Here is a 24,873-nt window from a genome sequence, read left to right on the forward strand (position 1 = left end):
ACTTCCGTCAGAGACATGTTGCTGTTGTTTCCACGAGTGCGCTCGAGGGTCCGTGGGTGTTTCCATCAGAACCATGTTAACCACAAATGAACAGTTGTCTTCATGACAGTCGACATGAAACGGAAACACAAACGTAAATGAAATCAAGGTTTTTTTTAACAATATTATTATTATTATTATTATTATTAATAATAATAACTATTATCTCTCTAGACAAGTTCACTGAACACAACTAGTATTATACTTAATATCATAATCTTCATCATGATATTCTTCTACATCATCCTCTTCATCATCATCATCTTCATCATTATCATCATCACTTTAATCTTTATCTTTACTATCTCCATCATAATTGTAATAAACTTCTACATCATTATTGTCATCTTCATCATCTCCATCTTCATCATCATCATCGTCGTGGTCGTGGTCGTCATCATCACCTTTATCTTCATCATAATAATATTGATCTTCATCTTCATCACCATCATCACCTTCATCTTCATCATAATAATATTCATCTTCATCTTCATCTTCATCATCTTCATTATCTTCATTATCTTCATCATCATCTTCATCATCTTCAACATCATCATCCTCTTCATCATCATCATCATCATCCTCACCATCATCACCTTCATCTTCATCATAATAATATTCATCTTCATCTTCATCATCATCTTCATCATCATCTTCATCATCATCTTCATCATCATCATCATCATCATCATCATCATCATCATCATCATCTTCATCATCATCATCACCGTCTTCATCATCAAATTTATCATGATTACTATCATTTCATCAAAAAAGTACTTTTCCATAGGGATCAACAAAGTTCCATCTAGCTATCTTCATCATCATCATCATCTTCATCTTCATCTTCATCTTCATCTTCATTGTCACCATCGGATTCATGTTCATCATCAACTCTCACCATCTCAGCGGTTGTCACCTAACCCACGTTGAAGTTACCATCGTCACTGTTGTCGTCACGTTCCACGCGACCCCCGTCATCGCCGGATGAATCCGATCGGTGGGATTCATCGATGATCAATACTGTGGCCTGATGATGGATTTTCGAGGAAACATAGAAGAAGTTTCCAAATTCTGCTGAATCAAAAAAAGCTGAAAGTGAAAATGGAAATTTCCCACTTTCAGTCAATCACAGAGTTTCATTCTCCGTCTGTTTAAAACCAGCCAGTCTTGCCATAACCACACACACCTCAACCCTCAGCCTTCTGGACCTCTTGAGCACCAAAGCTCCTTCAGTTCCTCAGCACCTTCTCAAGAACGTCTCTGCTGCGCTCTCTCAAACCACGTCCTGCAGCTCTTCTGTAAACCGTTGTGACCACACTTGGACCAGCATGTCTCCCATCTCAATGCTCCTGACCCTGTGGACCCTCCTGGTCCTGGTGACCAGCCTGCCCACCTGCTGGCTCCCTGGTCACGTGGTTCTGAAGACCCACAACCTGCTCAGACCGGTGAGTGTTTTTTCTTCTTCTATGCTTTTCTATTGTTTGACACCGTTTGTTCAGGACCGCCAGGGCTCCCGGTTTATGGTCCACTGCTTGCCCTTCAACAGCAACATGAGTTTCCCGGAGGTGGACCTGTCTGGTCCCTCAGTCAAGGTGAGTGTTCCTCAGCCAGACCGTCACCCCCCCGAAACCGTCCCTAAACTGAAGTATTCCATAGTGCGACCTTGTCTATTCGCTGGTGCACCGGTCGCTGGAAGGAGCCGAGGCGGTGTTCCGGAATGCAACCCCAGGGATCGGCACGTGGAACCCCGAGAGCTTTGACGAATTCCGGGTCTACCAGCAGCGACTGATCGAGGCGGGGCGATGTGTAAGTTGTTCGACACAAGTGTGTGTGTGTGTGTGTGTTGACTGATTGGCTGATTGTCATCATCGGGTTCCTCCAGCTGCCTGGAGTCTTTCCCTCCGGAGCTCTGGATTCCTACTTCCTCAGCGTGACGCAGAACATTCAGCAGCCGGTAAACGCCGCTACGTTGTTTGGTCTGAAATGAAGAGATCGGATGATTGACAGGTCTGTCTTCCCCGGTTAGGGAGGCGCTCCCTGCGCTTGGCGGGCGCTGAGGCGAGATCTTCACAACGTCCTGAACTCGGCGCTGCTGCATCAGCCCGGCTGCTTCAACCTGTGACCCCCGACATCTCCCGCCTGAATATTTATTTATTTATTTATTTCATATTTAATAATAATAAAGTATTTATGCTAAAATATCTTGAGTGTGACTTTGTTCACTGTTTGTTTTCAAACAAAAATATGTCCAAACATCAGCTTTAAAAGCTGCCGGAGTCACTGTATCCTCTCATCCTCAGTCGTAACTGCTTTCATTTGTTTTCAAACCAAAATATATCCAAACATCAGCTTTCAAAGCTGCTGGAGTCACTGTATCCTCTCATTCTCAGTCGTAACTGCTTTCATTTGTTTTCAAACCAAAATATGTCCAAACATCAGCTTTAAAAGCTGCCGGAGTCACTGTATCCTCTCGTCCTCAGTCGTAACTGCTTTCATTTGTTTTTAAACCAAAATATGTCCAAACATCAGCTTTAAAAGCTGCCGGAGTCACTGTATCCTCTCATCCTCAGTCGTAACTGCTTTCATTTGTTTTCAAACCAAGATATGTCCAAACATCAGCTTTCAAAGCTGCTGGAGTCACTGTATCCTCTCATCCTCAGTCGTAACTGCTTTCATTTGTTTTCAAACCAAAATATGTCCAAACATCTGCATTAAAAGCTGCCGGAGTCACTGTATCCTCTCGTCCTCAGTCGTAACTGCTTTCATTTGTTTTCAAACCAAAACATGTCCAAACATCAGCTTTAAAAGCTGCCGGAGTCACTGTATCCTCTTGTCCTCAGTCGTAACTACTTTAATTTGTTTTTAAACCAAAATATGTCCAAACATCAACTTTAAAAGCTGCCGGAGTCACTGTATCCTCTCGTCCTCAGTCGTAACTGCTTTCATTTGTTTTCAAACCAAAATATGTCCAAACATCTGCATTAAAAGCTGCCGGAGTCACTGTATCCTCTCGTCCTCAGTCGTAACTGCTTTCATTTGTTTTCAAACCAAAATATGTCCAAAAATCTGCATTAAAAGCTGCCGGAGTCACTGTATCCTCTCATCCTCAGTCGTAACTGCTTTCATTTGTTTTCAAACCAAAATATGTCCAAACATCTGCATTAAAAGCTGCCGGAGTCACTGTATCCTCTCATCCTCAGTCGTAACTGCTTTCATTTGTTTTCAAACCAAAATATGTCCAAACATCAGCTTTAAAAGCTGCCGGAGTCACTGTATCCTCTCGTCCTCAGTCGTAACTGCTTTCATTTGTTTTCAAACCAAAATATGTCCAAACATCTGCATTAAAAGCTGCCGGAGTCACTGTATCCTCTCATCCTCAGTCGTAACTGCTTTCATTTGTTTTCAAACCAAAATATGTCCAAACATCAGCTTTAAAAGCTGCCGGAGTCACTGTATCCTCTCGTCCTCAGTCGTAACTGCTTTCATTTGTTTTCAAACCAAAATATGTCCAAACATCTGCATTAAAAGCTGCCGGAGTCACTGTATCCTCTCATCCTCAGTCGTAACTGCTTTCATTTGTTTTCAAACCAAAATATGTCCAAACATCAGCTTTAAAAGCTGCCGGAGTCACTGTATCCTCTCATCCTCAGTCGTAACTGCTTTCATTTGTTTTCAAACCAAAATATGTCCAAACATCAGCTTTAAAAGCTGCCGGAGTCACTGTATCCTCTCGTCCTCAGTCGTAACTGCTTTCATTTGTTTTCAAACCAAGATATGTCCAAACATCAGCTTTCAAAGCTGCTGGAGTCACTGTATCCTCTCGTCCTCAGTCGTAACTGCTTTCATTTGTTTTCAAACCAAAATATGTCCAAATATCTGCATTAAAAGCTGCCGGAGTCACTGTATCCTCTCATCCTCAGTCGTAACTGCTTTCATTTGTTTTCAAACCAAAATATGTCCAAACATAAGCTTTAAATGGCTGCCAGAGTCACTGTATCCTCTCGTCCTCAGTCGTCACTGCTCTCTCTTTTTTTCAAACCAAGATATGTCCAAACATCAGCTTTAAAAGCTGCCGGAGTCACTGTATCCTCTCGTCCTCAGTCGTAACTGCTTTCATTTGTTTTCAAACCAAAATATGTCCAAACATCAGCTTTAAAAGCTGCTGCAGTCGACTGTATCCTCTCATCCTCAGTCACCGCCTCATTTTACTGCTCTGTGGCTGGAGGTGTAATCGCGACACAAAAATGAACAAACGCAGAGAATATTCGCATGTTAATCATTCATTAATAATTGTAATTATTTTATCATCAACACAATATGTATCGATATTTTCTTCCATCGCCACCGTTGGCATTAGGTCAAAGGTCGCCCGCTACTATCAGATGGTGTTTACGCGAACACGACCCGTGGATCGGTGACACGGAACACATGGAACGTTGGGTAAATTCATGCTCCTGCACCGAGGATGCTATGAGCTCCTGAATATTCCGCTGCGGGTCCAGATGGCGTTTCTTTTATTCACGTCCACGCGTTTTGTTTGGATGTTTTCTGTCGCGCGTCACGAATCCGCGGCGAGCGGTCGGCGTTTGCCTATAAGAGCGGCGCTCGCCGCGGACCGGCAACACCTGAACCACCACCACAGCTCCAGCCATGATCCCAGGTGAGAACTCGAAGGACACGAAAGTCTCCGGACACTTTTGACAACTTTTTTTTTTTCCCTTTTCGCAGCCTTCGCCCTGTTGTGCCTCGTCTTCCTGGGCGTGTCGTCGCAGCCTCAGAACGAGGATCAGCGGCGCTTCTCGCTCGCCGTGAACCGAGCCCAGTACCTGCACCAGCTGGCCCAGAGCCTCTTCTCCATGTTTGTGAGGACCCCCCCCCGCTGGTGGCTCGATGGAGGGGGGCGTTGAGTGATGGTTGTGTCTGTGTCACAGGAGAGTTCTCTGCAGATGGAGGACCAACGGCTGCTCAGCAAGATCTCGCCGCAGGACTTCTGTAACTCCGACTACTTCAACAGTCCGAGCGACAAACACGAAGCTCAGCGCAGCCCGGTGAGCCGCCACACACACGTACTCGCTTAGGGTACTTATGGGGACATGAGGCATTTTCTTGATTTTTGACATCGAGGACACGAGTTTTTTTTTTATACAACATTCAGAGACTGATGTTCTCATAGTTGAAATAATAATCTACGATTTGTCGTATCTAACGATGATACACTTTTGTCAGAAGTTTTAGTGACAGTAGCTTACACTTAATAATAATAACTTCATCATTCAATTCAATAGTTCGCACATTGAAAGGTTGAATTTGTTTATTCTTAAATCATTTTTTACACACAGTTTGATTTCAATCATTCTAGAAAATACATTTTTTATTCCATTTAATTCTAAATTCAATATTAGTCCGGTGGAACTATTTGACCAATATTTTAAATTTAATTTAAAATGCAACAAATTCAAAAATATTCAATCTAGAAATGATATATTTTTAATAATGCTAATTCGAATATAAAACTCGATCTGTAAATAAAAGCCCATACATTTTTTAAATATCGTTGTTGTTTTTAATAAATAAATTCACAATTTCAATGTAAACAATCAATGAATATTTAAAAAAAAAATGATATAGAGATTGATATTCTAATTCCAATAATTCAATAATGGATATTTTAAATTTAGTATTTTCGTAATTTGTACCTTCTTAAATTCATTATTGTCTGGTGACACAATTACACCATTTAATATTGAATTTAAACGACTTGGAATTTAAAAATATTAAATTTAGGTATTTTATTTTTGATTAATTGGGATTACAATATCAAACGTAATGCGTCATTTTAACCTTTTAACATAGAAAATATTTAATTCAATTTTTATTTTTTTATAAATAATAATAATAACAAAAACAAACATTTGAAACGTTATATTCAATCCTGCTCGTTCCTTCAGGTTCTGAAGCTTCTGTCCGTCTCGTTTCGACTGGTGGAGTCGTGGGAGTTCTCGAGCCGCACTCTGGCTCTGGCTGCCGGCCTGAGGGTCGATCTGTCGCCCAAACTGCAGGAGCTGAAGACCGGGATCCACATGTTGATCACGGTGACCCCCCGAACTCTAACCCACCCCCAAAACCCCCGGCCTCCGGCAGGTGTAAGACTTGTGTATATGTGTGTGTGTGTGTTCTTCTAGTCCAACCAGGAGGACGCCGAAGGTTTCGGGGAGACGTCTCTTCCTCAACTGGCTCCTTACGTCAACTACTTCCAGAGTCTGGGTCACGAGGAGTCGCAGAAGAAAACCTACAAACTCCTGGCCTGCTTCAAGAAGGACATGCACAAGGTGTGTGTTTTTTCCTCCTCCTCCGAGTGTGTGTCGCTACAGTGTTGACGGTGTGTGTGTGTGTGTGTGTTGCAGGTGGAGACCTACCTGAACATGAGCAAGTGTCGCCTCTACCTGGAGGCCAACTGCACGTTGTAGCCCCGCCTACTCGTGATGTCATCAGTCGCCTTCGGCCTTGTTTTTTTTGTTCGTGTTAATAAAGTTTAAAGCAGTCTGAGCGTGTTTGATGTTTACTTGTGAAATATATCAGCGTCAATTTAACATTTAAAATGTTGAATTTTCTTTAATCTATTTAATTGTTTTTATGGTTTAATATTATTTCATTTTTCATTATTTTATATTAAAAGTTAGAGGTTTTTTTTTAATAATCGACCAAACTCTAAATATAATATTTTCACAATTGAAGTATATTTTTACACATAGAGTTTGATCTTCTTATTCCAATAATTCAAAAACAAATAGTCTAAAGTAAAACTTTTTTTTTTAATTCTTACCCTTTTAAATTCAATATAAAAATGTAAAACAAAGTCACTTGATTTTCTGGAACTCCTGTTGTGTTATCAGTTTTATCTTGACCTTTAAAGTATATACTTTGTTGAATATTGTTTTAATTGTTTAAGTGCTTTGTGACCCTGGTCTGGAAAAGCGCTATACAAATAAAAATGACTTACTTACTTGCTTACTTCTATGTAGTCACGTGATGGTCTTCTTGTCGCGTGATTGGCTGAAATGGTATTGTCTGGTAACATTTTATTTCGAATTTAAAAGGCTTCAAATGAATGAATATTGAATTTACGGATATTCATTTTGTAATTATTTTAATTATAATATCAAACTCAGTGTAAAGAAAAACAAACATTTTACTAATTCAATTATTTATTAAAATTAATTATTAAAAAAAACTTCTCTTAAAGTCAACACATCAGTATCTGAATAGTGACGTCATCAGTCCACGAACCTGAATCCTCAGTCATGAACTATTTCCAGACATGACAAATCGAAACCAGAAACTGAAAAGAAAAAAAGTCAACTTCCGGGTGATCATCATCAGCCTCGCGATTGTTTTATTTTGGAGGGCTGCAGTGCTGTCCTTCCGCCACCAGAGGTCTCTGCTGCCCGGGACGTCGCTCCGTGAGGCCCCTGCGTGAGCGAGCATTGGACCCTCGACTCTTATTAGAACCAGAGAGGGGAGCAGCACTGACAGAGACGGAGGTGTGACGGGGGTGATCGGACACGGACCCGCAACTTCCACCAATGAATTCATATTGTTGTACTTTTTTGACAAGTGGATCGAAACTAAAGGCTGCGATCTTAGATTGATTGTTTCTGTCTGGTAAGCGTCGCTTTAAAAACCCCAGAACTGACTCTGGGTCTTCACTGACTTTTAACTTGTGCTCCAGGTGTGACCATGCGCAGGGTTCTGGAGGTTTGGGTCGCGGTGGTGACCGCGTCTGCGCTGACCCGGGTCGTCCTCGGCGGCTACGGGCTGAGCATGTTCGCCGCCCAGTCCTCCCCCCCGGACCCGTGCTACGACGAGAACGGGAACCCGCGGCGGTGCATCCCGGACTTCGTCAACTCGGCGTTCGGGAAGGACGTGCGGGTGTCCAGCACCTGCGGGACCCCCGCCGCCCGCTACTGCGTGGTGACGGAGAAGGGCGAGGAGCGGGCGCGCGACTGCCACTCGTGCGACTCCGCGGACCCCAAGAAGGCGCACCCGCCCGCCTACCTGACCGACCTGAACAACCCGCACAACCTCACCTGCTGGCAGTCCGAGAACTACATCCAGTCCCCGCAGAATCTCACCCTCACCCTCTCGCTGGGCAAGAAGTTCGAGGTCACCTACGTGAGCCTGCAGTTCTGCTCCCCGCGACCCGAGTCCATGGCCATCTACAAGTCCATGGACTACGGGAAATCCTGGGTGCCGTTCCAGTACTACTCCACGCAGTGCAAGCGGGTGTACGCCCGGCAGAACAAGGCGGCGATCACCAAGCAGAACGAGCAGGAGGCCATCTGCACGGACTCGCACACCGACATGCACCCGCTGACGGGGGGCCTCATCGCCTTCAGCACCCTGGACGGGCGACCCTCGGCGCACGACTTCGACAACTCGCCGGTGCTGCAGGACTGGGTGACGGCCACGGACATCAAGGTGATCTTCAGCCGGCTGCACACGTTCGGCGACGAGAACGAGGACGACTCGGAGCTGGCCCGGGACTCCTACTTCTACGCGGTGTCGGACCTGCAGGTGGGCGGCAGGTGCAAGTGCAACGGACACGCGTCCAAGTGCGTGAAGGACCGCGAGGGGAACCTGGTGTGCGAGTGCAAGCACAACACGGCGGGACCCGAGTGCGACCGATGCAAGCCGTTCCACTACGACCGGCCGTGGCAGCGAGCGACGGCCAGGGAGGCCAACGAGTGCGTGGGTGAGAGTCCACGTTTGCTTCTTAACACCTGCGTTAGTGTCTCCTGACGTCATGTTTGACAAATATGTAATAACTAAAAAACTCCGTAAAAGTTATAAAAGTTACATTATAATAAATGTATATCGTCACACACGTGTTACAGAAAATAACTTGCAAAATATAATGTTTTTTTATTTATTAGATTTCAAGGGAAAAAATGTAGTTTTTTTTAATACAACTTATATTTACTTCAAACTACTTAATACGCGTTTAATACTAAGGACAAATACAATGTTTTCTTACTTATTAGATTTAAATTAGAGAGAAAACATCTATGTATGTTGCCAAATGTAGTTTTTTTTTTGTTTTTTTTTAATACAACTTATATTTACTTCAAACTACTTAATACGCGTTTAATACTAAGGACAAATACAATGTTTTCTTACTTATTAGATTTAAATGAGAGAGAAAACATCTATGTATGTTGCCAAATGTAGTTTTTTTAAGTTTTTTTTTTAATACAACTTATATTTACTTCAAACTACTTAGTACGCATTTAATACTAAGGACAAATACAATGTGTTTGTTACTTATTAGATTTCAATAAGAGAAAACATCTATGTTGCCAAATGTAGTTTTAGTTTGTTAAATAAATCTTATATTTACTTCAAACTACTTAATACGCGTTTAATACTAAGGACAAATACAATGTTTTGTTACTTATTAGATTTAAATTAGAGAGAAAACATCTATGTATGTTGCCAAATGTAGTTTTTTTTTAAATAAAACCTATATTTACTTCAAACTACTTAATATGCTTTTAATACTAAATACAATGTTTTTCACTGCAGTTCATTAATACTATGACTATAAGAAAAACGTATTTATTGTCAAGTACTGTTATTTAATATAAATTCCGATGCTGTGTTTCTGATTCTGATCATATACAAACTTTTTATTGATTATTTGTTGGTTACAACATGTAATAAAACACATTTTAATGCCGTTAAAAAGTTGCAACAGAAGAGCAAGATAATTGGAAGTTGACATGTGGTTAATAACTTTGATCGTAATTATTGATTTATTTTCGATTATTGATCAGCATCTTTATGTGATGCCCGTATGTAACGTTAAAAAAAATAACGTCTAAATGAAAATGATAACGATGATAATGATTAACAAAAAGTTATAAACGTTTATAATTATATGTACAGAAACTCATATTGAAAGAAAGTAAATTTAGTTTGTTTGTCATTATTTTATAATTTAAGCTTTTATTAAAACAGATTCACATCATCTTGCTTAAGATTTGAAATAAATTCATCTTTGTTGACATAAAACCACTATAATGTAGATAGATAGATAAACTTTCTATCTACTCTAATGTTTCAAAATGTAAAAAATACTTTTATTTCATGTTAATTATTTGACACATATTGAACCAAACTGGTTGTTGTTCCTCAAGACAGAAAACTAAGTCGTCTGCGTAAAGAGAGACTTCGACACGTTTATCGACTGCGTCCGTTCGGTTCTTGATCAGAAGTGATGATGAGTTTCTTCAGCTTCACTCGCTCACAGACCAGGGTGTTGTCCGGGGGCCCGGGGGTCCCGGTGGAGTCACGTGTTCTCTCCGGCAGAGGGATGTCCGGTGACCCCTTCATTTTTTAAAAAGGGATGCGAGTCCGAGGCTGCACACTTGCTCCCGGGACCATCTCGGCTGCTTCTTATTCTGTCCGTGAGCTCTGATCCACTGACCCCTGACCGCTCAGACCCCCTTTTCCAATCCCCCCTTTTCCGACCCTCTCGCCCGCGCTGGCCTGACTGATGGGCTGTGAAGACAAGTGTGGGAAACTTTGACTTGGCCAAGTGTTGTTTTCTTCACTCACTCATACGTGTCATTTTCTACTTGTTTACTTTAGACTCTGTTTTTTAAGTACATTTGGCAAACGTGAAGTATTTTTATTGATGTGGTTGAATATATATTTATGTTTTTGTTTCGCCCTGAATGTCACCTGATTGTGGTGGAAGATGTGAAACTTGACAAAAGGAAGTTGAGAGAGAAACAGGAAGTGGTTGTGCGGCCATTTTGGATATGCATCTTGAAGAGCAGTGTGCTAATTTATCTGGATAGACGATGCTAACACGGTGAAGCTAACCAGGATGCCGGTGGTTTTACACCATTTCTTCTTTTTTGGAGAAAGATGGATACGAGTACGAACTGTGAGTTTGTTATTTGTTTACAAACTGATAAAATGAGTACAAACACGCAGAGTCGAAAAGTAATTGGCTAGTAAACTCTTTCCTTTAGCATTTGTAGCTAGCTAGCTCTAGGTCGACTTTAGCTAAAGCTAAAGCTATCATTGTAGGTTTAACAAAGTTAAAAACAAAACGTATTTACAATTATTTTACGTTGCCTTTTAAAGTGAAACACAAGCATTTTAATTTTGTTCTTATTTTTAATATTTTTTAAAAGTATTTGAAGTATTTAATACTAAAAAAACGTCATTTAAATCAACTATTTATTGACTTTAAGATGTAACAATACTCGCGGTCGGACTCTGTGTCGTGTGCAAGAGTTGGGGTGAGTTGTGTAGTTGTGTAGTTGTGTAGCAGAGGTGTCCAGATGTTGTCATCATGTGTCAGGAAGCGCTCTGCCTTTTTCCTCCCCTGCAGCTCGGGGGCCACGTTGCCTAGCAACCGCTACAACGGCGGCGCCGAAACACGGCTGCAGGGAACGTCGAGTTTTCCACGGAATGACTTTTTGTTATTTCCTCGGCCGAGGAAAACCTGTGACCCTTTGTGTTCTCGTCCACCTCCTGACACAAGGAGTGGAGGCTGAAGTGTAACTTGTGTGCAGGCGAAGGGTTAGCATGGATGCTATCTCAGGTTAGCAACTCGTCAAAACAAAATGGATTTTCATCGTAACTTTATTGACAACTGACTTGTTTCCCGTCAAAGACACTCCTGAATAATATATTATATTTTGTATCTTTACGGCACGGTTACGACCTAAACCCACGCACAATTTAGCCCCAAAAATACACTGACAGAAGTCTTTTACAACTACCGGTGTGATAAATATAGATGTACTTAAATATTGCAATATATATATTTTAATAATACTGTATCAATATATTTTTTTAGGCTAAGAAATCATATTTAATTTTCCTCATAGTTATTTTATGGTTTATATTTTAATAAAGTGTGTTAAATAACACAATAACAAAATAACACGATTATTTTATTTACAATTGACATGCAAAGATTCACTGCCTGTTTTTAATTCTTGTGTTGTGATTAAACCTCCGGCCGCTAGATGGCATTAGTCACTACTACCTCCGCAGCTAATGACTGAGGACAGGAGGATACAGTGGATTGGAGCAGCTTTTAAAGCTGATGTTATTTGATGGACATATTTTGGTTTGGAAAATAAATGAAAAGTAGTTACTACTTCGTCAAGAGTCATCTGGTCTGTAAATTCTGCAACACCAGAGTCAAGTACTCGACAATACTACACATATATCCTCGTTACTACGTATTTTAGCGTCAGATTCTTGCCAATACACACCCGTATACTTACAACTGATGAAATTAAGCCACAAAATTAAACTGACAGAAGGCAAATCAAAGTTTTTTTTACTAGATCGGATCAGAAGATTATAATTTTTTTTATTGACATTATTAATAGTTTGCTCGCGACATTAAGTTACTTTAAAGAAATGCTTGAAGCTAAAAAAAACAACTGATTCAATTCAGGTTTTTATTGGTTAAAACTTTGATGAAAACTTTCTTCAGTGTTGCAGTTTGAAACTCTGAGCTCAGTGGGTTGAGACTCGGTGACTCAAGTCAGAATTATGGGAAATACAACAGTGAGTCACGATCTGGCTTCAGGGATTGGTCAGCGCGAGGTGTTGACACGGGGGTCTCAGGCTCAACCGGAGAACAGGTTCAGTATGACTTCCCTTCTGACCGACTCCCTCATGTTCTAGTGTTTTCGAGTGACACCCGTTAAAACATGTCGGGAAAGAACATGGATTTAAACGTGGTTCTGACCCGACAAACACAGGATCTAATTTGACACGAAGGTGCAAAGACAATGTGCTCTTGAGCAACGACCTTTCCCATAATGGGGAGGAAACCAGCCAGAGGAAGGAAGCGGGCCAGGCCGCGGTCACACCTTGGGTCTGGAGCGAGTCCAGCTCATTCATGGAAGGACAACAACGATCCAGAGCTGGGCTCGCCCCGTGAGCTCCACCTGCGGAGACGAGCGGGACCAAAGCAAACGCTACAAGACTGATCTTTGTCTTCTTTGTGTCCGTCTCATTGGCCGCCGCCGCCGCTGCGTGTCGTTAGCAGCTCGAATTAGCGCCGGCGAAGAAAGGGCGACAGGATAAATGGGCGACAGGCAACAAAAGTTCCCGACCAGCTTTGTCTCAGGGATAGAAGGAGAAACACGCCCAGTTCCGCCCCCTTTGGACGACCTCCAGCACTACAGCGACGGACGGTCTTGTTTGTTCTTCACAAGCTTCTTTTACACTTTTATATTTATTCTATTAAAATGTCTTAGTTCATTAATTAAGAATAACATTTTTCTTTAATTAAACACATTTTTATTAGCAACCCTAAGACAGCGACGATTTCAAAGATCCTATAGTTTACTTTTCTTATGATTCATTTTGCTTTTTGTACTTTATACTCATTTTTATATCATTCCAACCCAGTTCATTTCTTATTTAATTTTTATTTGAATTTAATTTAATTTTCACTCAATTACTTTTGTATCGAAGTACTTTAAGTTCTTGAGTATTTGTATGTTATCTAAAAAATGTCTGAAGCATCTATGTATTTATTATATAATTATACTAACTATCATTTACTTACATTTTTTTTATTACATTCGCAGTATTTGTTTAGCTTTACTAAATGATAACTTAAGTATCGCTGTGGGTTTGTTGTATGGTCGCTCTCGTGTCACATTTATAGAAGAAGAAACACGCCCAGTTCCGCCCCCTTTGGACGACCTCCAGTACTACAGTCGTGTTTGTTATTATTCATTTAAGTAATTGATAGTAAAATTACTCTTATATATTTGTTTAATCAAATAATACTTTAAACATTATATAAATAGATAATTTGTAACATTACTTCTTAACTTTATTCTAAACATTTTACTTTTCTGTATGTTATGTCGGACAATAAATCATAAAGTTAATCTACAGTTCATTTTTAACTTGATAAATTACTTGTTTTTTTGGTTTAAAGTTTCCTTAAAAATGTATTTAAATCATTGACTTAATGACAGTATTTGTGTAGCATAGCTACATTATAACATTAGCATCACTATATGTTTCCTCTCGTGCTCAGTAATAGAAGAAGAAACACGCCCAGTTCCGCCCCCTTTGGATGACCTCCAGTACTACAGCGACGGATGGTCTTGTCTTATCAGAAATATCCTTTAACCCTAATATTAATCATTTAGATTAATTAATATTAATGTTTTTTATGGTATGTCAGTGTGATCAGCATATTGAACGTTTGAATTTAACATTTTGAACTTTGAATTGTTGAACTACATTTATTTTATTCTTTTTTTTACACATACAGTTTGAAACTCTTGTTCCAATCATTAAAAAATAAATGTTTAAAATTAAATATTCTTATAGTTGTAGTTTTAAATTCAATATAAAAATGTTGGTATAATGTACCGAGATACTTCATCCAACTTTCAGCCAATCATGTGACGCGAAGACGATCATGTGACCACAGAAGCATAAAAAGCTAAATTAAATACATTTTTACTCTCTTGTGTATTAAATTCAATAATTTAAATCTGTAACGCCAGTATTTGTGTAGCATGACAACATCATAACAGTAGTGTTACAACATGTTTCCTCTCCTGTCACCGTCTTTCTTTTTTTTCTCCCACAATCCCATTCGCGGAATGTTTTATTCAACCGTTCTCATGAGGTCCCTCGGAAACTTTAATTCGCGTCTGCTGCTTTAGATTAACTTGGCTCATTACCGTCCGACACAAAACTTGTTCACACACTCTCTTCCCTGAGCTCCGGTGTAGAAAAAGTGTCCGGTTCATGCCTCGACATCGTAAAAAAAGCCTCGCAGCAATTACCCCCGATACGTACGCAAGAGTCAAGAGAATTAGCATAACCTGCTAATTAACGGCGGATATTTATGACGCTAACAAAACGAGCCGCTAATCTGACTCGCTCTAATTGGGAGGCTGATGTCACGCCGCCGTGAAAAGGTGCAACAGCCGCCCCGCGGTGCTTTTTTTTCTGCTTGGGTGGTTGTTTACGTCCAGGATTCTCACAATCTCCCGGCAACAGAACACTTTACGAGCGCCCGCTCGCACAAAGCCGAGAGGCGGGTTGATTGCTCAGCTAATTGATCTCCGCCAGAGATCACAGAGCCGGAGAAAGGAAGGGAACGCCTCCATGACATCACCCCGCGGCGCTCCAGGAACGAGGGGTGGGGGTTGCTGGAGAGATTCCCACACAGAGAGGCAGGAAAACTTATGACCAGGAATCAGCGTTAGATGGATTCTTGAGGGTTCTGAGCATGACCAGGAATGGCGTTTTGAAAACCACGGGCAGATTCCACGGGGGGTCAAAGGTCAGAGCTCTCCCATGGGACAGGTTGAGAAATCGTCTATTGATCGATCGATCCGTGGTTGGTTCTGGTTCACACGTGAGGTTGCAGGTGTTCTCTAAATGTGAAGTTTGTTTATATGGAAGTTTATCAGTGGCATCGAAATATTAATGATTGAATTTCACATTTCAAATTTTTATTGAGATGTTGTTGTTTTTAAGCATTGAGTTATTCGTTTGAATAAGTTAATTCAAAGTATTTGTATCTGGAAATGTGTTGAAACATTTTTTCTGAATAATTTTATTAAAAATGTGAAAACTTTTCAAAGTAAATGTGTTTTTAAACACACAGTTTCATATTCTGATTCCAATAATTGAAAAATAACATTTCTAAATTCAATGTTTTTTTTATTTTGTTGCCTTTTAAATTCAGTATAAAAATGTGGCTATAATAATGCCACCACATTATTGAATTAAAAAAGCTTCGAAAATTGGATTTGTTTTTAAATTATTCCAATTAAAACATTAAACTCTATGTGTAAAAAAAACCAAAGTATAAATAAAATAAACTATTGTTTCATATATTATTATTACAATTTTAATCTATTGAATTAAATTTTTTTAAATAAATTCCAAATTCTATTTAATTAAATTACATTTTCTTTTTTATAGCCTTTTGAATTCAATATGCAAAATGTTTTTAATATTTCCACCAGAAATTATGGAATTAAAAAATCTACGAATTAAAATATATTGGATTTAGAAATTTTATTTTAGAATGTTTGCTTCAGAATCTATGTGTAAAAAAAAAGAAACCTATACATTTTTGAAAACTTTCAATTTATTCAAATTCAAAATTTCTCATTTATTGAATTAAAGTTTTTAAATATTTTCACATTGGAATTAAATTACATTCAAAAAACATTGTAAACTTTTTAATTAAATGTACAAATGTTGGAATAAAAGTGCAAAAATGAATTCAACCTCTCAGTTTAGAAATGATTGAATTCAATTATTGAAAAAACAGTATGCAATGCTTAAAAACAAGAATATTTCAATTGAAAACATGACCAACATTTAAAATGTTGTATTCACTCGTTGAATATTCTGCTGCCACTGATGAACTTCCATATGTTGATAAACTTGTGTTGTTGGTCTTCACAAGTCGAGGCACGGCGGAGGTGGAAGAGCGAGATGACTCCTGATAGCCTCTCGACGGACGGACTCGAGTCATTAGCCCCTCGTTTGCTTTTCATCTCTTATCAGGTGCATCTGTGGGAGATGGAGGGTGAAAGGTCACGCTCGTCATGTCGTGAGAGAAATAACTTGAATGATAATTAAATCATCGCTTCAGGGCAGCCTTGATGTATTGAGGAGTCAAGTCAACGTGAGGGTCACGTTTCATCCTCAATGTTCGTCCACGACTAGCTGTGTGTGTCGGCGAGAATCTGGCCATACAGGGTCAACGATATATAGTGATACTGTAGTAACAAGGTTATATGTGGAGTATTGTCCAGTACTTGACTCTGGTGTTGCAGAATTTACAGACCACATGACTCTTGACGAAGTCGTAACTGCTTTCATTTGTTTTTAAACCAAAATATGTCCAAACATCTGCTTTAAAAGCTGCAGGAGTCACTGTATCCTCTCGTCCTCAGTCGTAACTGCTTTCATTTGTTTTTAAACCAAAACATGTCCAAACATCTGCTTTAAAAGCTGCTGGAGTCACTGTATCCTCTCGTCCTCAGTCGTAACTGCTTTCATTTGTTTTCAAACCAAAATATGTCCAAACATCTGCTTTAAAAGCTGCAGGAGTCACTGTATCCTCTCGTCCTCAGTCGTAACTGCTTTCGTTTGTTTTTAAACCAAAATATGTCCAAACATCAGCTTTATAAGCTGCTGGAGTCACTGTATCCTCTCGTCCTCAGTCGTAACTGCTTTCATTTGTTTTCAAACCAAAATATGTCCAAACATCAGCTTTTAAAGCTGCTGGAGTCACTGTATCCTCTCGTCCTCAGTCGTAACTGCTTTCATTTGTTTTCAAACCAAAATATGTCCAAACATCAGCTTTTAAAGCTGCTGGAGTCACTGTATCCTCTCGTCCTCAGTCATCGCCCAGGACCATTGTTACCTTAACTGCGGTGGACGTAATGTTTGCTGCCAGCTAGAGGTTAAATCGCAACACAAAAATGATGAATATTGAATATTAAGATATAAATTGTAAATAATAATAATAAAAAACATTTATTTAATTTTATACACAATTAAGTGAAATATAATTGGAAGAACTATTAAAAATGTCATTTGAAAGCAAAAAAAATTGTTACAGTTCTGTCGGCTATCGATAACCTGTCGTTAAAAAAGATATTGCGATAAATCAGTGTATCAATGTTTTCTGACACTTGTTTCAAAACTTGATCTTTTCATAATTGTTACCTTAAAAATAACTTGTTCTGTCAAAAACTCATTTTTCGTAACTGCTTTCATTTGTTTTGAAACCAAAATATGTCCAAACATCAGCTATAAAAGCTGCTTGAGTCAACTGTATCCTCTCGTCCTCAGTCATCGCGGGATTTCATTGTTCCTTTAGCTGCTGAGGACGTAATAACTGCTGCCATCTAACGGCAGGAAGTTTAATCGCAACACAAAAATGAACAAATGCTGTAAATATTTTAATGTTAATAGCAAATTTTAAAAGCCACACTTTATTTTAATATAAACCATTAAAATTTTTAATATCAATTCAGTATCGTTAAACAAAACATTGTGATATTTAAGTGCATGGATACTTTCTTGTCGGGGGGGTGGTTGAGTTTGATTGACAGCAAGCCGTCGAGGTTTGAAGGTGATTTTATTTGTCAAAAAAAATCCTCTTTAATGCATCTTGGAGTCAGAAGTTTCGACACGTTTAATCATCCAAAATAGATATGTTTCCAATTAAAACTGTAACAAAATCCGAGTGAAAATCACGCTCAGGCTTCACGCGAGGTTCGTGAAATTTCACACGCCTGTCACCGTGGATCAATGATGCATGCTGGGTAAAGACTCCTGGATTAGTTGCATCACGCGGAGGGTAAAAAGACGGATCCACTCACAGACATGTGAACTCCGACGCTGCCGAAACCGTCCCACACACACACTTGTTACGCAAGAGCGAGGATTCATGCACTTCAGGAGGTGTTCGTGTGGGAGCTCCTGCTCTTCAGCCGTCGATACTCCTGGGATGTGATCTCTCGACATCTTCAGCTCGCCCGGAGATCTCGCTCGCACTCACCTGTCCGGGCGTGTTTTTCTCGAGACCCTTTTTCGTGACTCGCCGCCGTACGACATCGCCGAACATGCGTACGTTTGGTCAAGTGCTCGTTGAGTCCGCCTCCGCCGTAACGTGGGCTGTTTAAGTTTCACGAGCTTCGGCTTCAACGCCGATAACAAATCCTACGATCAGCGAGAGTAGAACGTGTAGAAAATCTTTTCTCGGTGACTCAAATCTTTCATACGTGCTTTTGTAGAAGATCAAAGGTAAAAGTCTGTTGTTGGTTTTCGGATAGTCGTCCCTCATCTGTATCCTGTTAATTTGATCGACGTTTGGCTGAAATACTAGGTATAAAAGATTTAATTGAAATCCAAATAAACCGCAGAAAAAGAGAGGGAGGAGAGAGGAGAGTATTTTTAGCCGACTATTACTCACACAACTGGTTACAGGAGCTTAGATCATGGAAACTCTTGTACTTAGTATGTGTATATCGCAATAGTTGTTCCCACGATACTGTATTTATTTAGTTTCGTTTATAGCTCGCAAATTATATTGTATGCGTTACCATCGTTATTTTATGGTTTATAGGTCAATAAAGTGTGTATAAACGTATTCTATTTTGTGGCGACTGAGGACGAGAGGATACAGTCGACTCTTTTAGGCTGATGTTTGGACATAATTTTGGTTTGAAAACAAATGAAAGCAGTTACGACATCATGTGGTCTGTAAATTCTGCAACACCAGCGTCAAGTACTCGACAATACTACAAATATATATACTTGTTACTACAGTATCACGATATATTGTACCGCCAACGTTATTAGATATTTTATATTAGTTGAAAAAAAGACTACTGTCTTGTTGGAATTACACTTTCGGCCGCTGAGTCCTCTGTAGCTGAATGAATATTGAAATCCAAGCAATGACTGAGGACGAGAGGATACAGTCGACTTCAGCAGCTTTTAAAGCTGATGTTTGGACATATTTTGGTTTGAAAACAAATGAAAGCAGTTACGACTTCGTCAAGAGTCATGTGGTCTGTAAGGTACTGGACAATACTACAAATATATATACCTGTTACTACGGTATTACAGTGTATTGTTTCTTTATCTCGTAATATGTATCGTATCAACAGATTCTTGTCAATGGACGCGGTGTAACAGATAAAAAAGTACTATTTGCTCTTTTTCTTTCTACCTTTAAGCAAAAACATGATCCTTTCAGTCACTTATCTTCTACCTTTAAGCCATACAAATATTTGTTTGTGTATTTATTTTGTGTATTTATATGATTGAATCAATAAAAGAACAAAAACTGGTGATATTTGGATACTTTCAATTTGATCTTTATATTTCAAAATACAAATTAGTTTTGGGTTAAACACAGAGGAGTTTATTTGTTTGTGTTTGTCATGTGCGCTCGCGCTTGTGTGTTTGCGGAGGGTCTCCGGGGAAGCGTCGGGACCACCTACTGTGCGAGCATCAGGCCCCGGCGACGCTCTATGAAGCCGACCAGGGGTCGGGAATGTTGGAAGTGCCAGTGAAGGGACACACTCCAGAGATCGTGGCCCTCCAGTGGCTGCTGCGAGTCTGACTCACCAGCTCTCCATACGCTTCCCTCGCACTTCCTGCTGCGAAGATAACATCTGGGAAAGTGAGGCAGGAAATGGTGTGAAAGCGAGAGCGAGGAGGACGTGTGCGTCGAATCAGCCGAGACTGTGTGTGCGAGACAAACACACACTTGTAACCGATCTGTTAACTCGTGAGAATAATCCCATGAAAATATGAATAAAACAAGATGAAAATACCACAATAATAGTATTTAAATCTGGATAATAATGAGGGAAAAGAAACATAATAATAGAGAAATAATAATAATATGGGATAAAAAATACATAATAAAACTGAAATAAAAAATGAGAATGAGATAAAAAAAATTATAAAATAAAACTGAGGTAAAAAATCTAAATAATAAGGAGTTTAAAAGCATTGTAATAATTATATACAAATCGAGATGATAATGTGACAAAAATATAAATAGTCAATCGATATACATCCAAATAATAATTTAATAAAATCGCCAAATAATGTGATAGAAATCTAAATAATCATGAGATAAAAATAAATAAAAGTGAGAGTTTAAAAATAAAAATAATAATAACGAGATAGAAGTCAAAACATTACTATTGTTAATAGATTCAATGATACTGAGATAAAAATCTAAATAATAAAATATATTTAAATCTCAATAGTAATGAGATTAAAAAAAAAAACAACTAATAATAATTTAATAAAATCGTAAAATAATGAGATAAAAATGTAAATAATCATGAGATAAAAATAAATAAAAGTGAGAGTTTAAAATGAAGTAATATTAACGAGATAGACGTCAACACATTATTAATAGATTCAATGATAATCACATAAAAATCTAAATAATAAAATATATTAAAATATCAATAGTAATGAGATAAAAAAAAATCCTAATAATAATTTAATAAAATCGCAAAATAATGAGATAAAAGTTAAAATAATCATGAGATAAAAATAGATCCAACTGAGATAGTAGAAATTAAATAATAATATTAATAATGAGCTAAAAATCAAAATATCATTATCAATAAATTCAATGATAAGGAGATAAAAATCCAAAGAATAAAGAAATTAAAATCTACATAGCAATGAGATAAAAATCATAATAAAAAATAGATCACAAACATGATATTAAATTGCATATTTATCTAAAAAATAACAATGTAAAAATAATTATGGAATCAGAATCACAAACATCAACACTGGAAGTTGTGGTTGTATTACAGAATATAAATATTAAATATACAAATTAAGTTAAAATAAGAAACTTAAAGTGACATATAAATATAAATAATTAATAGAAAAGGGATTATATTTCATTAAACAATATTAACGATCCGTACAGCAGCAGCAAATCAACATGATAATGGGATTAAAATGAGGACAAAAGGATCCATGAAGTACAAAAGTGTTGAATAACCGTCTCTCTCTCTCCTGCTCAGCCTGTCACTGCAACCTTCACGCTCGCCGCTGTCGCTTCAACATGGAGTTGTACAAACTGTCTGGACGCCGCAGCGGAGGCGTCTGCCTCAACTGTCGCCACAACACGGCAGGACGCCACTGCCACTACTGCAAGGAAGGATATTACCGAGACATGACCAAGTCCATCTCGCACCGCAGAGCCTGCAAAGGTGACGACAATCTCCTCATTTGCACGCACAACTGTAGACCAATTTGACAGTCGATCATCGCTAAAACGTTTGTCAGCTGTCAAACACTTCACTTGATTGACAGACAGTCTGACAGCTCAGGTAGAATTAGAAGATGAAAGTATTTGATATTTATATTTAGTTATTTACAGACTCACTGTGTGTTTCTCTCTGACACCTGCGTGATGGATCTGTGTCAGCAGAATTAAAGTGAAAGAAAGTGTGTCATAGTTTCACACTTTGTCTGCCATGAATGTTTCAGGAGGACACAACAGGTTAATGACACACTAACCTCACCACACACACGCATGGACACTCACTGACGCACAATTACTCACACTTACTTGTACACACACAGAGACACACACACAAGGACACAGACAAAAACAGTTAAAAATATGTAGAAATACACACAGACCCACACATGGGAGACACACACAGGGAAACATGCGCACACAAACACAAAAGTAGCAGACACACACAAACAAACAAGAACATAGAAACACACACACACAGAGACACACAAATTTCCCCACATGGATACAGACACACACACACAGAGACACACACAAGGACACAGACAAACACAGTTACAAACATGGACAAGTACATTCTGTAGAAACACACACATACCCACACACACAGTCAAACACACAAACACAGACATAGAAATACACACAAACACAGAGACACAAATTACCACACATAGATAGAGACATACACACACACACACACACACACACACACACACACACACACACACACACACACACACACACACACACACACACACACACACACACACACACACACACACAGAGCACAGGTACACACTAACACACACAAAGAGACAAACACACAGAGACACACACACTCTCTCAAACACACACACAAACACACTCACAGGCACACACTTACACACAAACACACACCTACACACTAACAGACACACTCACACAGACACACACACACACACAATCACAGACACACACACACTCTCTCACACACACACACACACACACACTCTCACACACACACACACACACATACTCACAGACACACTCACTGACACACACACAGACACACTCACAGACACACACACACTCACAGACACACTCACAGACACACAAACACACTCACAGACACACACACACTCACACACACACCTACAAACTAACAGACACACTCACACAGACACACACAAGGACACAGACAAACACAGTTACAAACATGGACAAGTACATTCTGTAGAAACACACACATACCCACACACACAGTCAAACACACAAACACAGACATAGAAATACACACAAACACAGAGACACAAATTACCACACATAGATAGAGACATACACACACACACACACACCCACAGACACACACATACACTCACACACACATAGCACAGGTACACACTAACACACACAAAGAAACAAACACACAGAGACACACACACACTCTCACACACAGACACACACACACACTCACAGGCACACACACACACACACACACACACACACACACACACACACCTACACACTAACAGACACACTCACACAGACACACACACTCTCAAACACACACACAAACACACTCACAGGCACACACTTACACACACACACACACCTACACACCTACACACTAACAGACACACTCACACAGACACACACACACACACACACAATCACAGACACACACACACTCTCACACACACACACACACTGTCACACACACACACACACATACTCACAGACACACTCACTGACACACACACAGACACACTCACAGACACACACACACACTCACAGACACACTCACAGACACACAAACACACTCACACACACACACACACACACTCACATACACACACCTACAAACTAACAGACACACTCACACAGACACACACACCCTCACACACACACACAAACACACACTCACACAGACACACACACTCTCACACAGAAACACACACACTCACTCACCCACAGAGAGCTCATAAGTCTCCACTTGTGTGGTTCCACGTTTGGCTAACATGCAGATTTCTCACATGTGTGATCCTCGCAGCTTACACACACTTTGAAGTGCATTCCACTCGTCCAGTAATGACCAACATTATTCACAACAGTGTTTGTCGTCAGCTCTGCCAAAGAAACTTCACGAGGGAAAGTGAATCTCAAAGCATGTCTGGTCCGTGTGGACGACACAAAAGATGCTCTAAGCAGCTTAGGGCACTCACTCACACACACACACACACACACACACACATATATGGCCTCACACTTTTGATTGAAATCTGTTGCGTCAGCCAGAATTGAACCCTCACCTCCAGGCAGTTTATTGCAACAGGAATCCAGAGAGAAAGTTCATTGTTGTTGTTTGTAACTGTAATCCAAGCCTGATGTTCCCTCGGCGCTTTCACTCAACATCGTCTCACACTTGGTTTTCTAACGTTGTTTTTCTGCCCGTTTCGTTCGTTCCCTTGTTTCGTCCTTCAGCGTGCGACTGCCATCCGGTCGGAGCGGCAGGGAAGACTTGCAACCAGACGACGGGTCAATGTCCCTGCAAGGACGGAGTGACGGGAATCACCTGCAACCGCTGCGCTAAAGGCTACCAGCAGAGTCGCTCGCCCATCGCCCCCTGCATCAGTAAGACAAGAATATGTTTCAACATGGATGGATGGATGGATGGATGGATGGATGGATGGATGGATGGATGGATGGATGGATGGATGGATGGATGGATGGATGGATGGATGGATGGATGGATGGATGGAGGAAAAAACATCATGAAAAACCGTGTTACAAGAGGATTAAATATGAAGCAAACAATGTCAGATGTATGTTAAAACCGGGAAGAAAACATTACGTTACAACAGAAAAAACATAGGATACAAACATGAAAATAATTGAGAACATAAGTTAGAACATGAAAACATGTGTTACAAGAAGATGAAATACTTTACAAAGAAAAGGAAACTAGTTACAAACTGGAAATACATGTG

General features: G+C 39.6%; 2 protein-coding genes across 2 annotated transcripts in view; both read left to right on the forward strand.

The window, feature by feature from the left end:
* Nucleotides 1-4,883: 4,883 nt before the first annotated feature.
* gh1 (growth hormone 1) lies at nucleotides 4,884-6,521 on the forward strand. Its single transcript, XM_087809961.1, is given in 5 exon segments — nucleotides 4,884-4,904; nucleotides 4,974-5,090; nucleotides 5,991-6,124; nucleotides 6,191-6,371; nucleotides 6,447-6,521. Coding segments are annotated over 5 exon segments (501 nt in total). The 5' UTR covers nucleotides 4,884-4,898; the 3' UTR covers nucleotides 6,510-6,521.
* Nucleotides 6,522-7,576: 1,055 nt separating this feature from the next.
* LOC148064819 (netrin-1-like) overlaps nucleotides 7,577-24,873 on the forward strand; it is a 30,495-nt gene continuing 13,198 nt past the window's right edge. The window contains exons 1-4 of the mRNA XM_087809415.1: nucleotides 7,577-7,704; nucleotides 7,772-8,794; nucleotides 21,666-21,854; nucleotides 24,368-24,517. Of these exons, the coding sequence (XP_087665541.1) occupies nucleotides 7,780-8,794; nucleotides 21,666-21,854; nucleotides 24,368-24,517 (1,354 nt within the window). The 5' untranslated portion in view covers nucleotides 7,577-7,704; nucleotides 7,772-7,779. The remainder of the gene's footprint in view (nucleotides 7,705-7,771; nucleotides 8,795-21,665; nucleotides 21,855-24,367; nucleotides 24,518-24,873) is intronic.

Source organism: Callionymus lyra, chromosome 15 (assembly GCF_982586985.1).
Source record: "Callionymus lyra chromosome 15, fCalLyr1.hap1.1, whole genome shotgun sequence".
Taxonomy (NCBI): domain Eukaryota; kingdom Metazoa; phylum Chordata; class Actinopteri; order Syngnathiformes; family Callionymidae; genus Callionymus; species Callionymus lyra.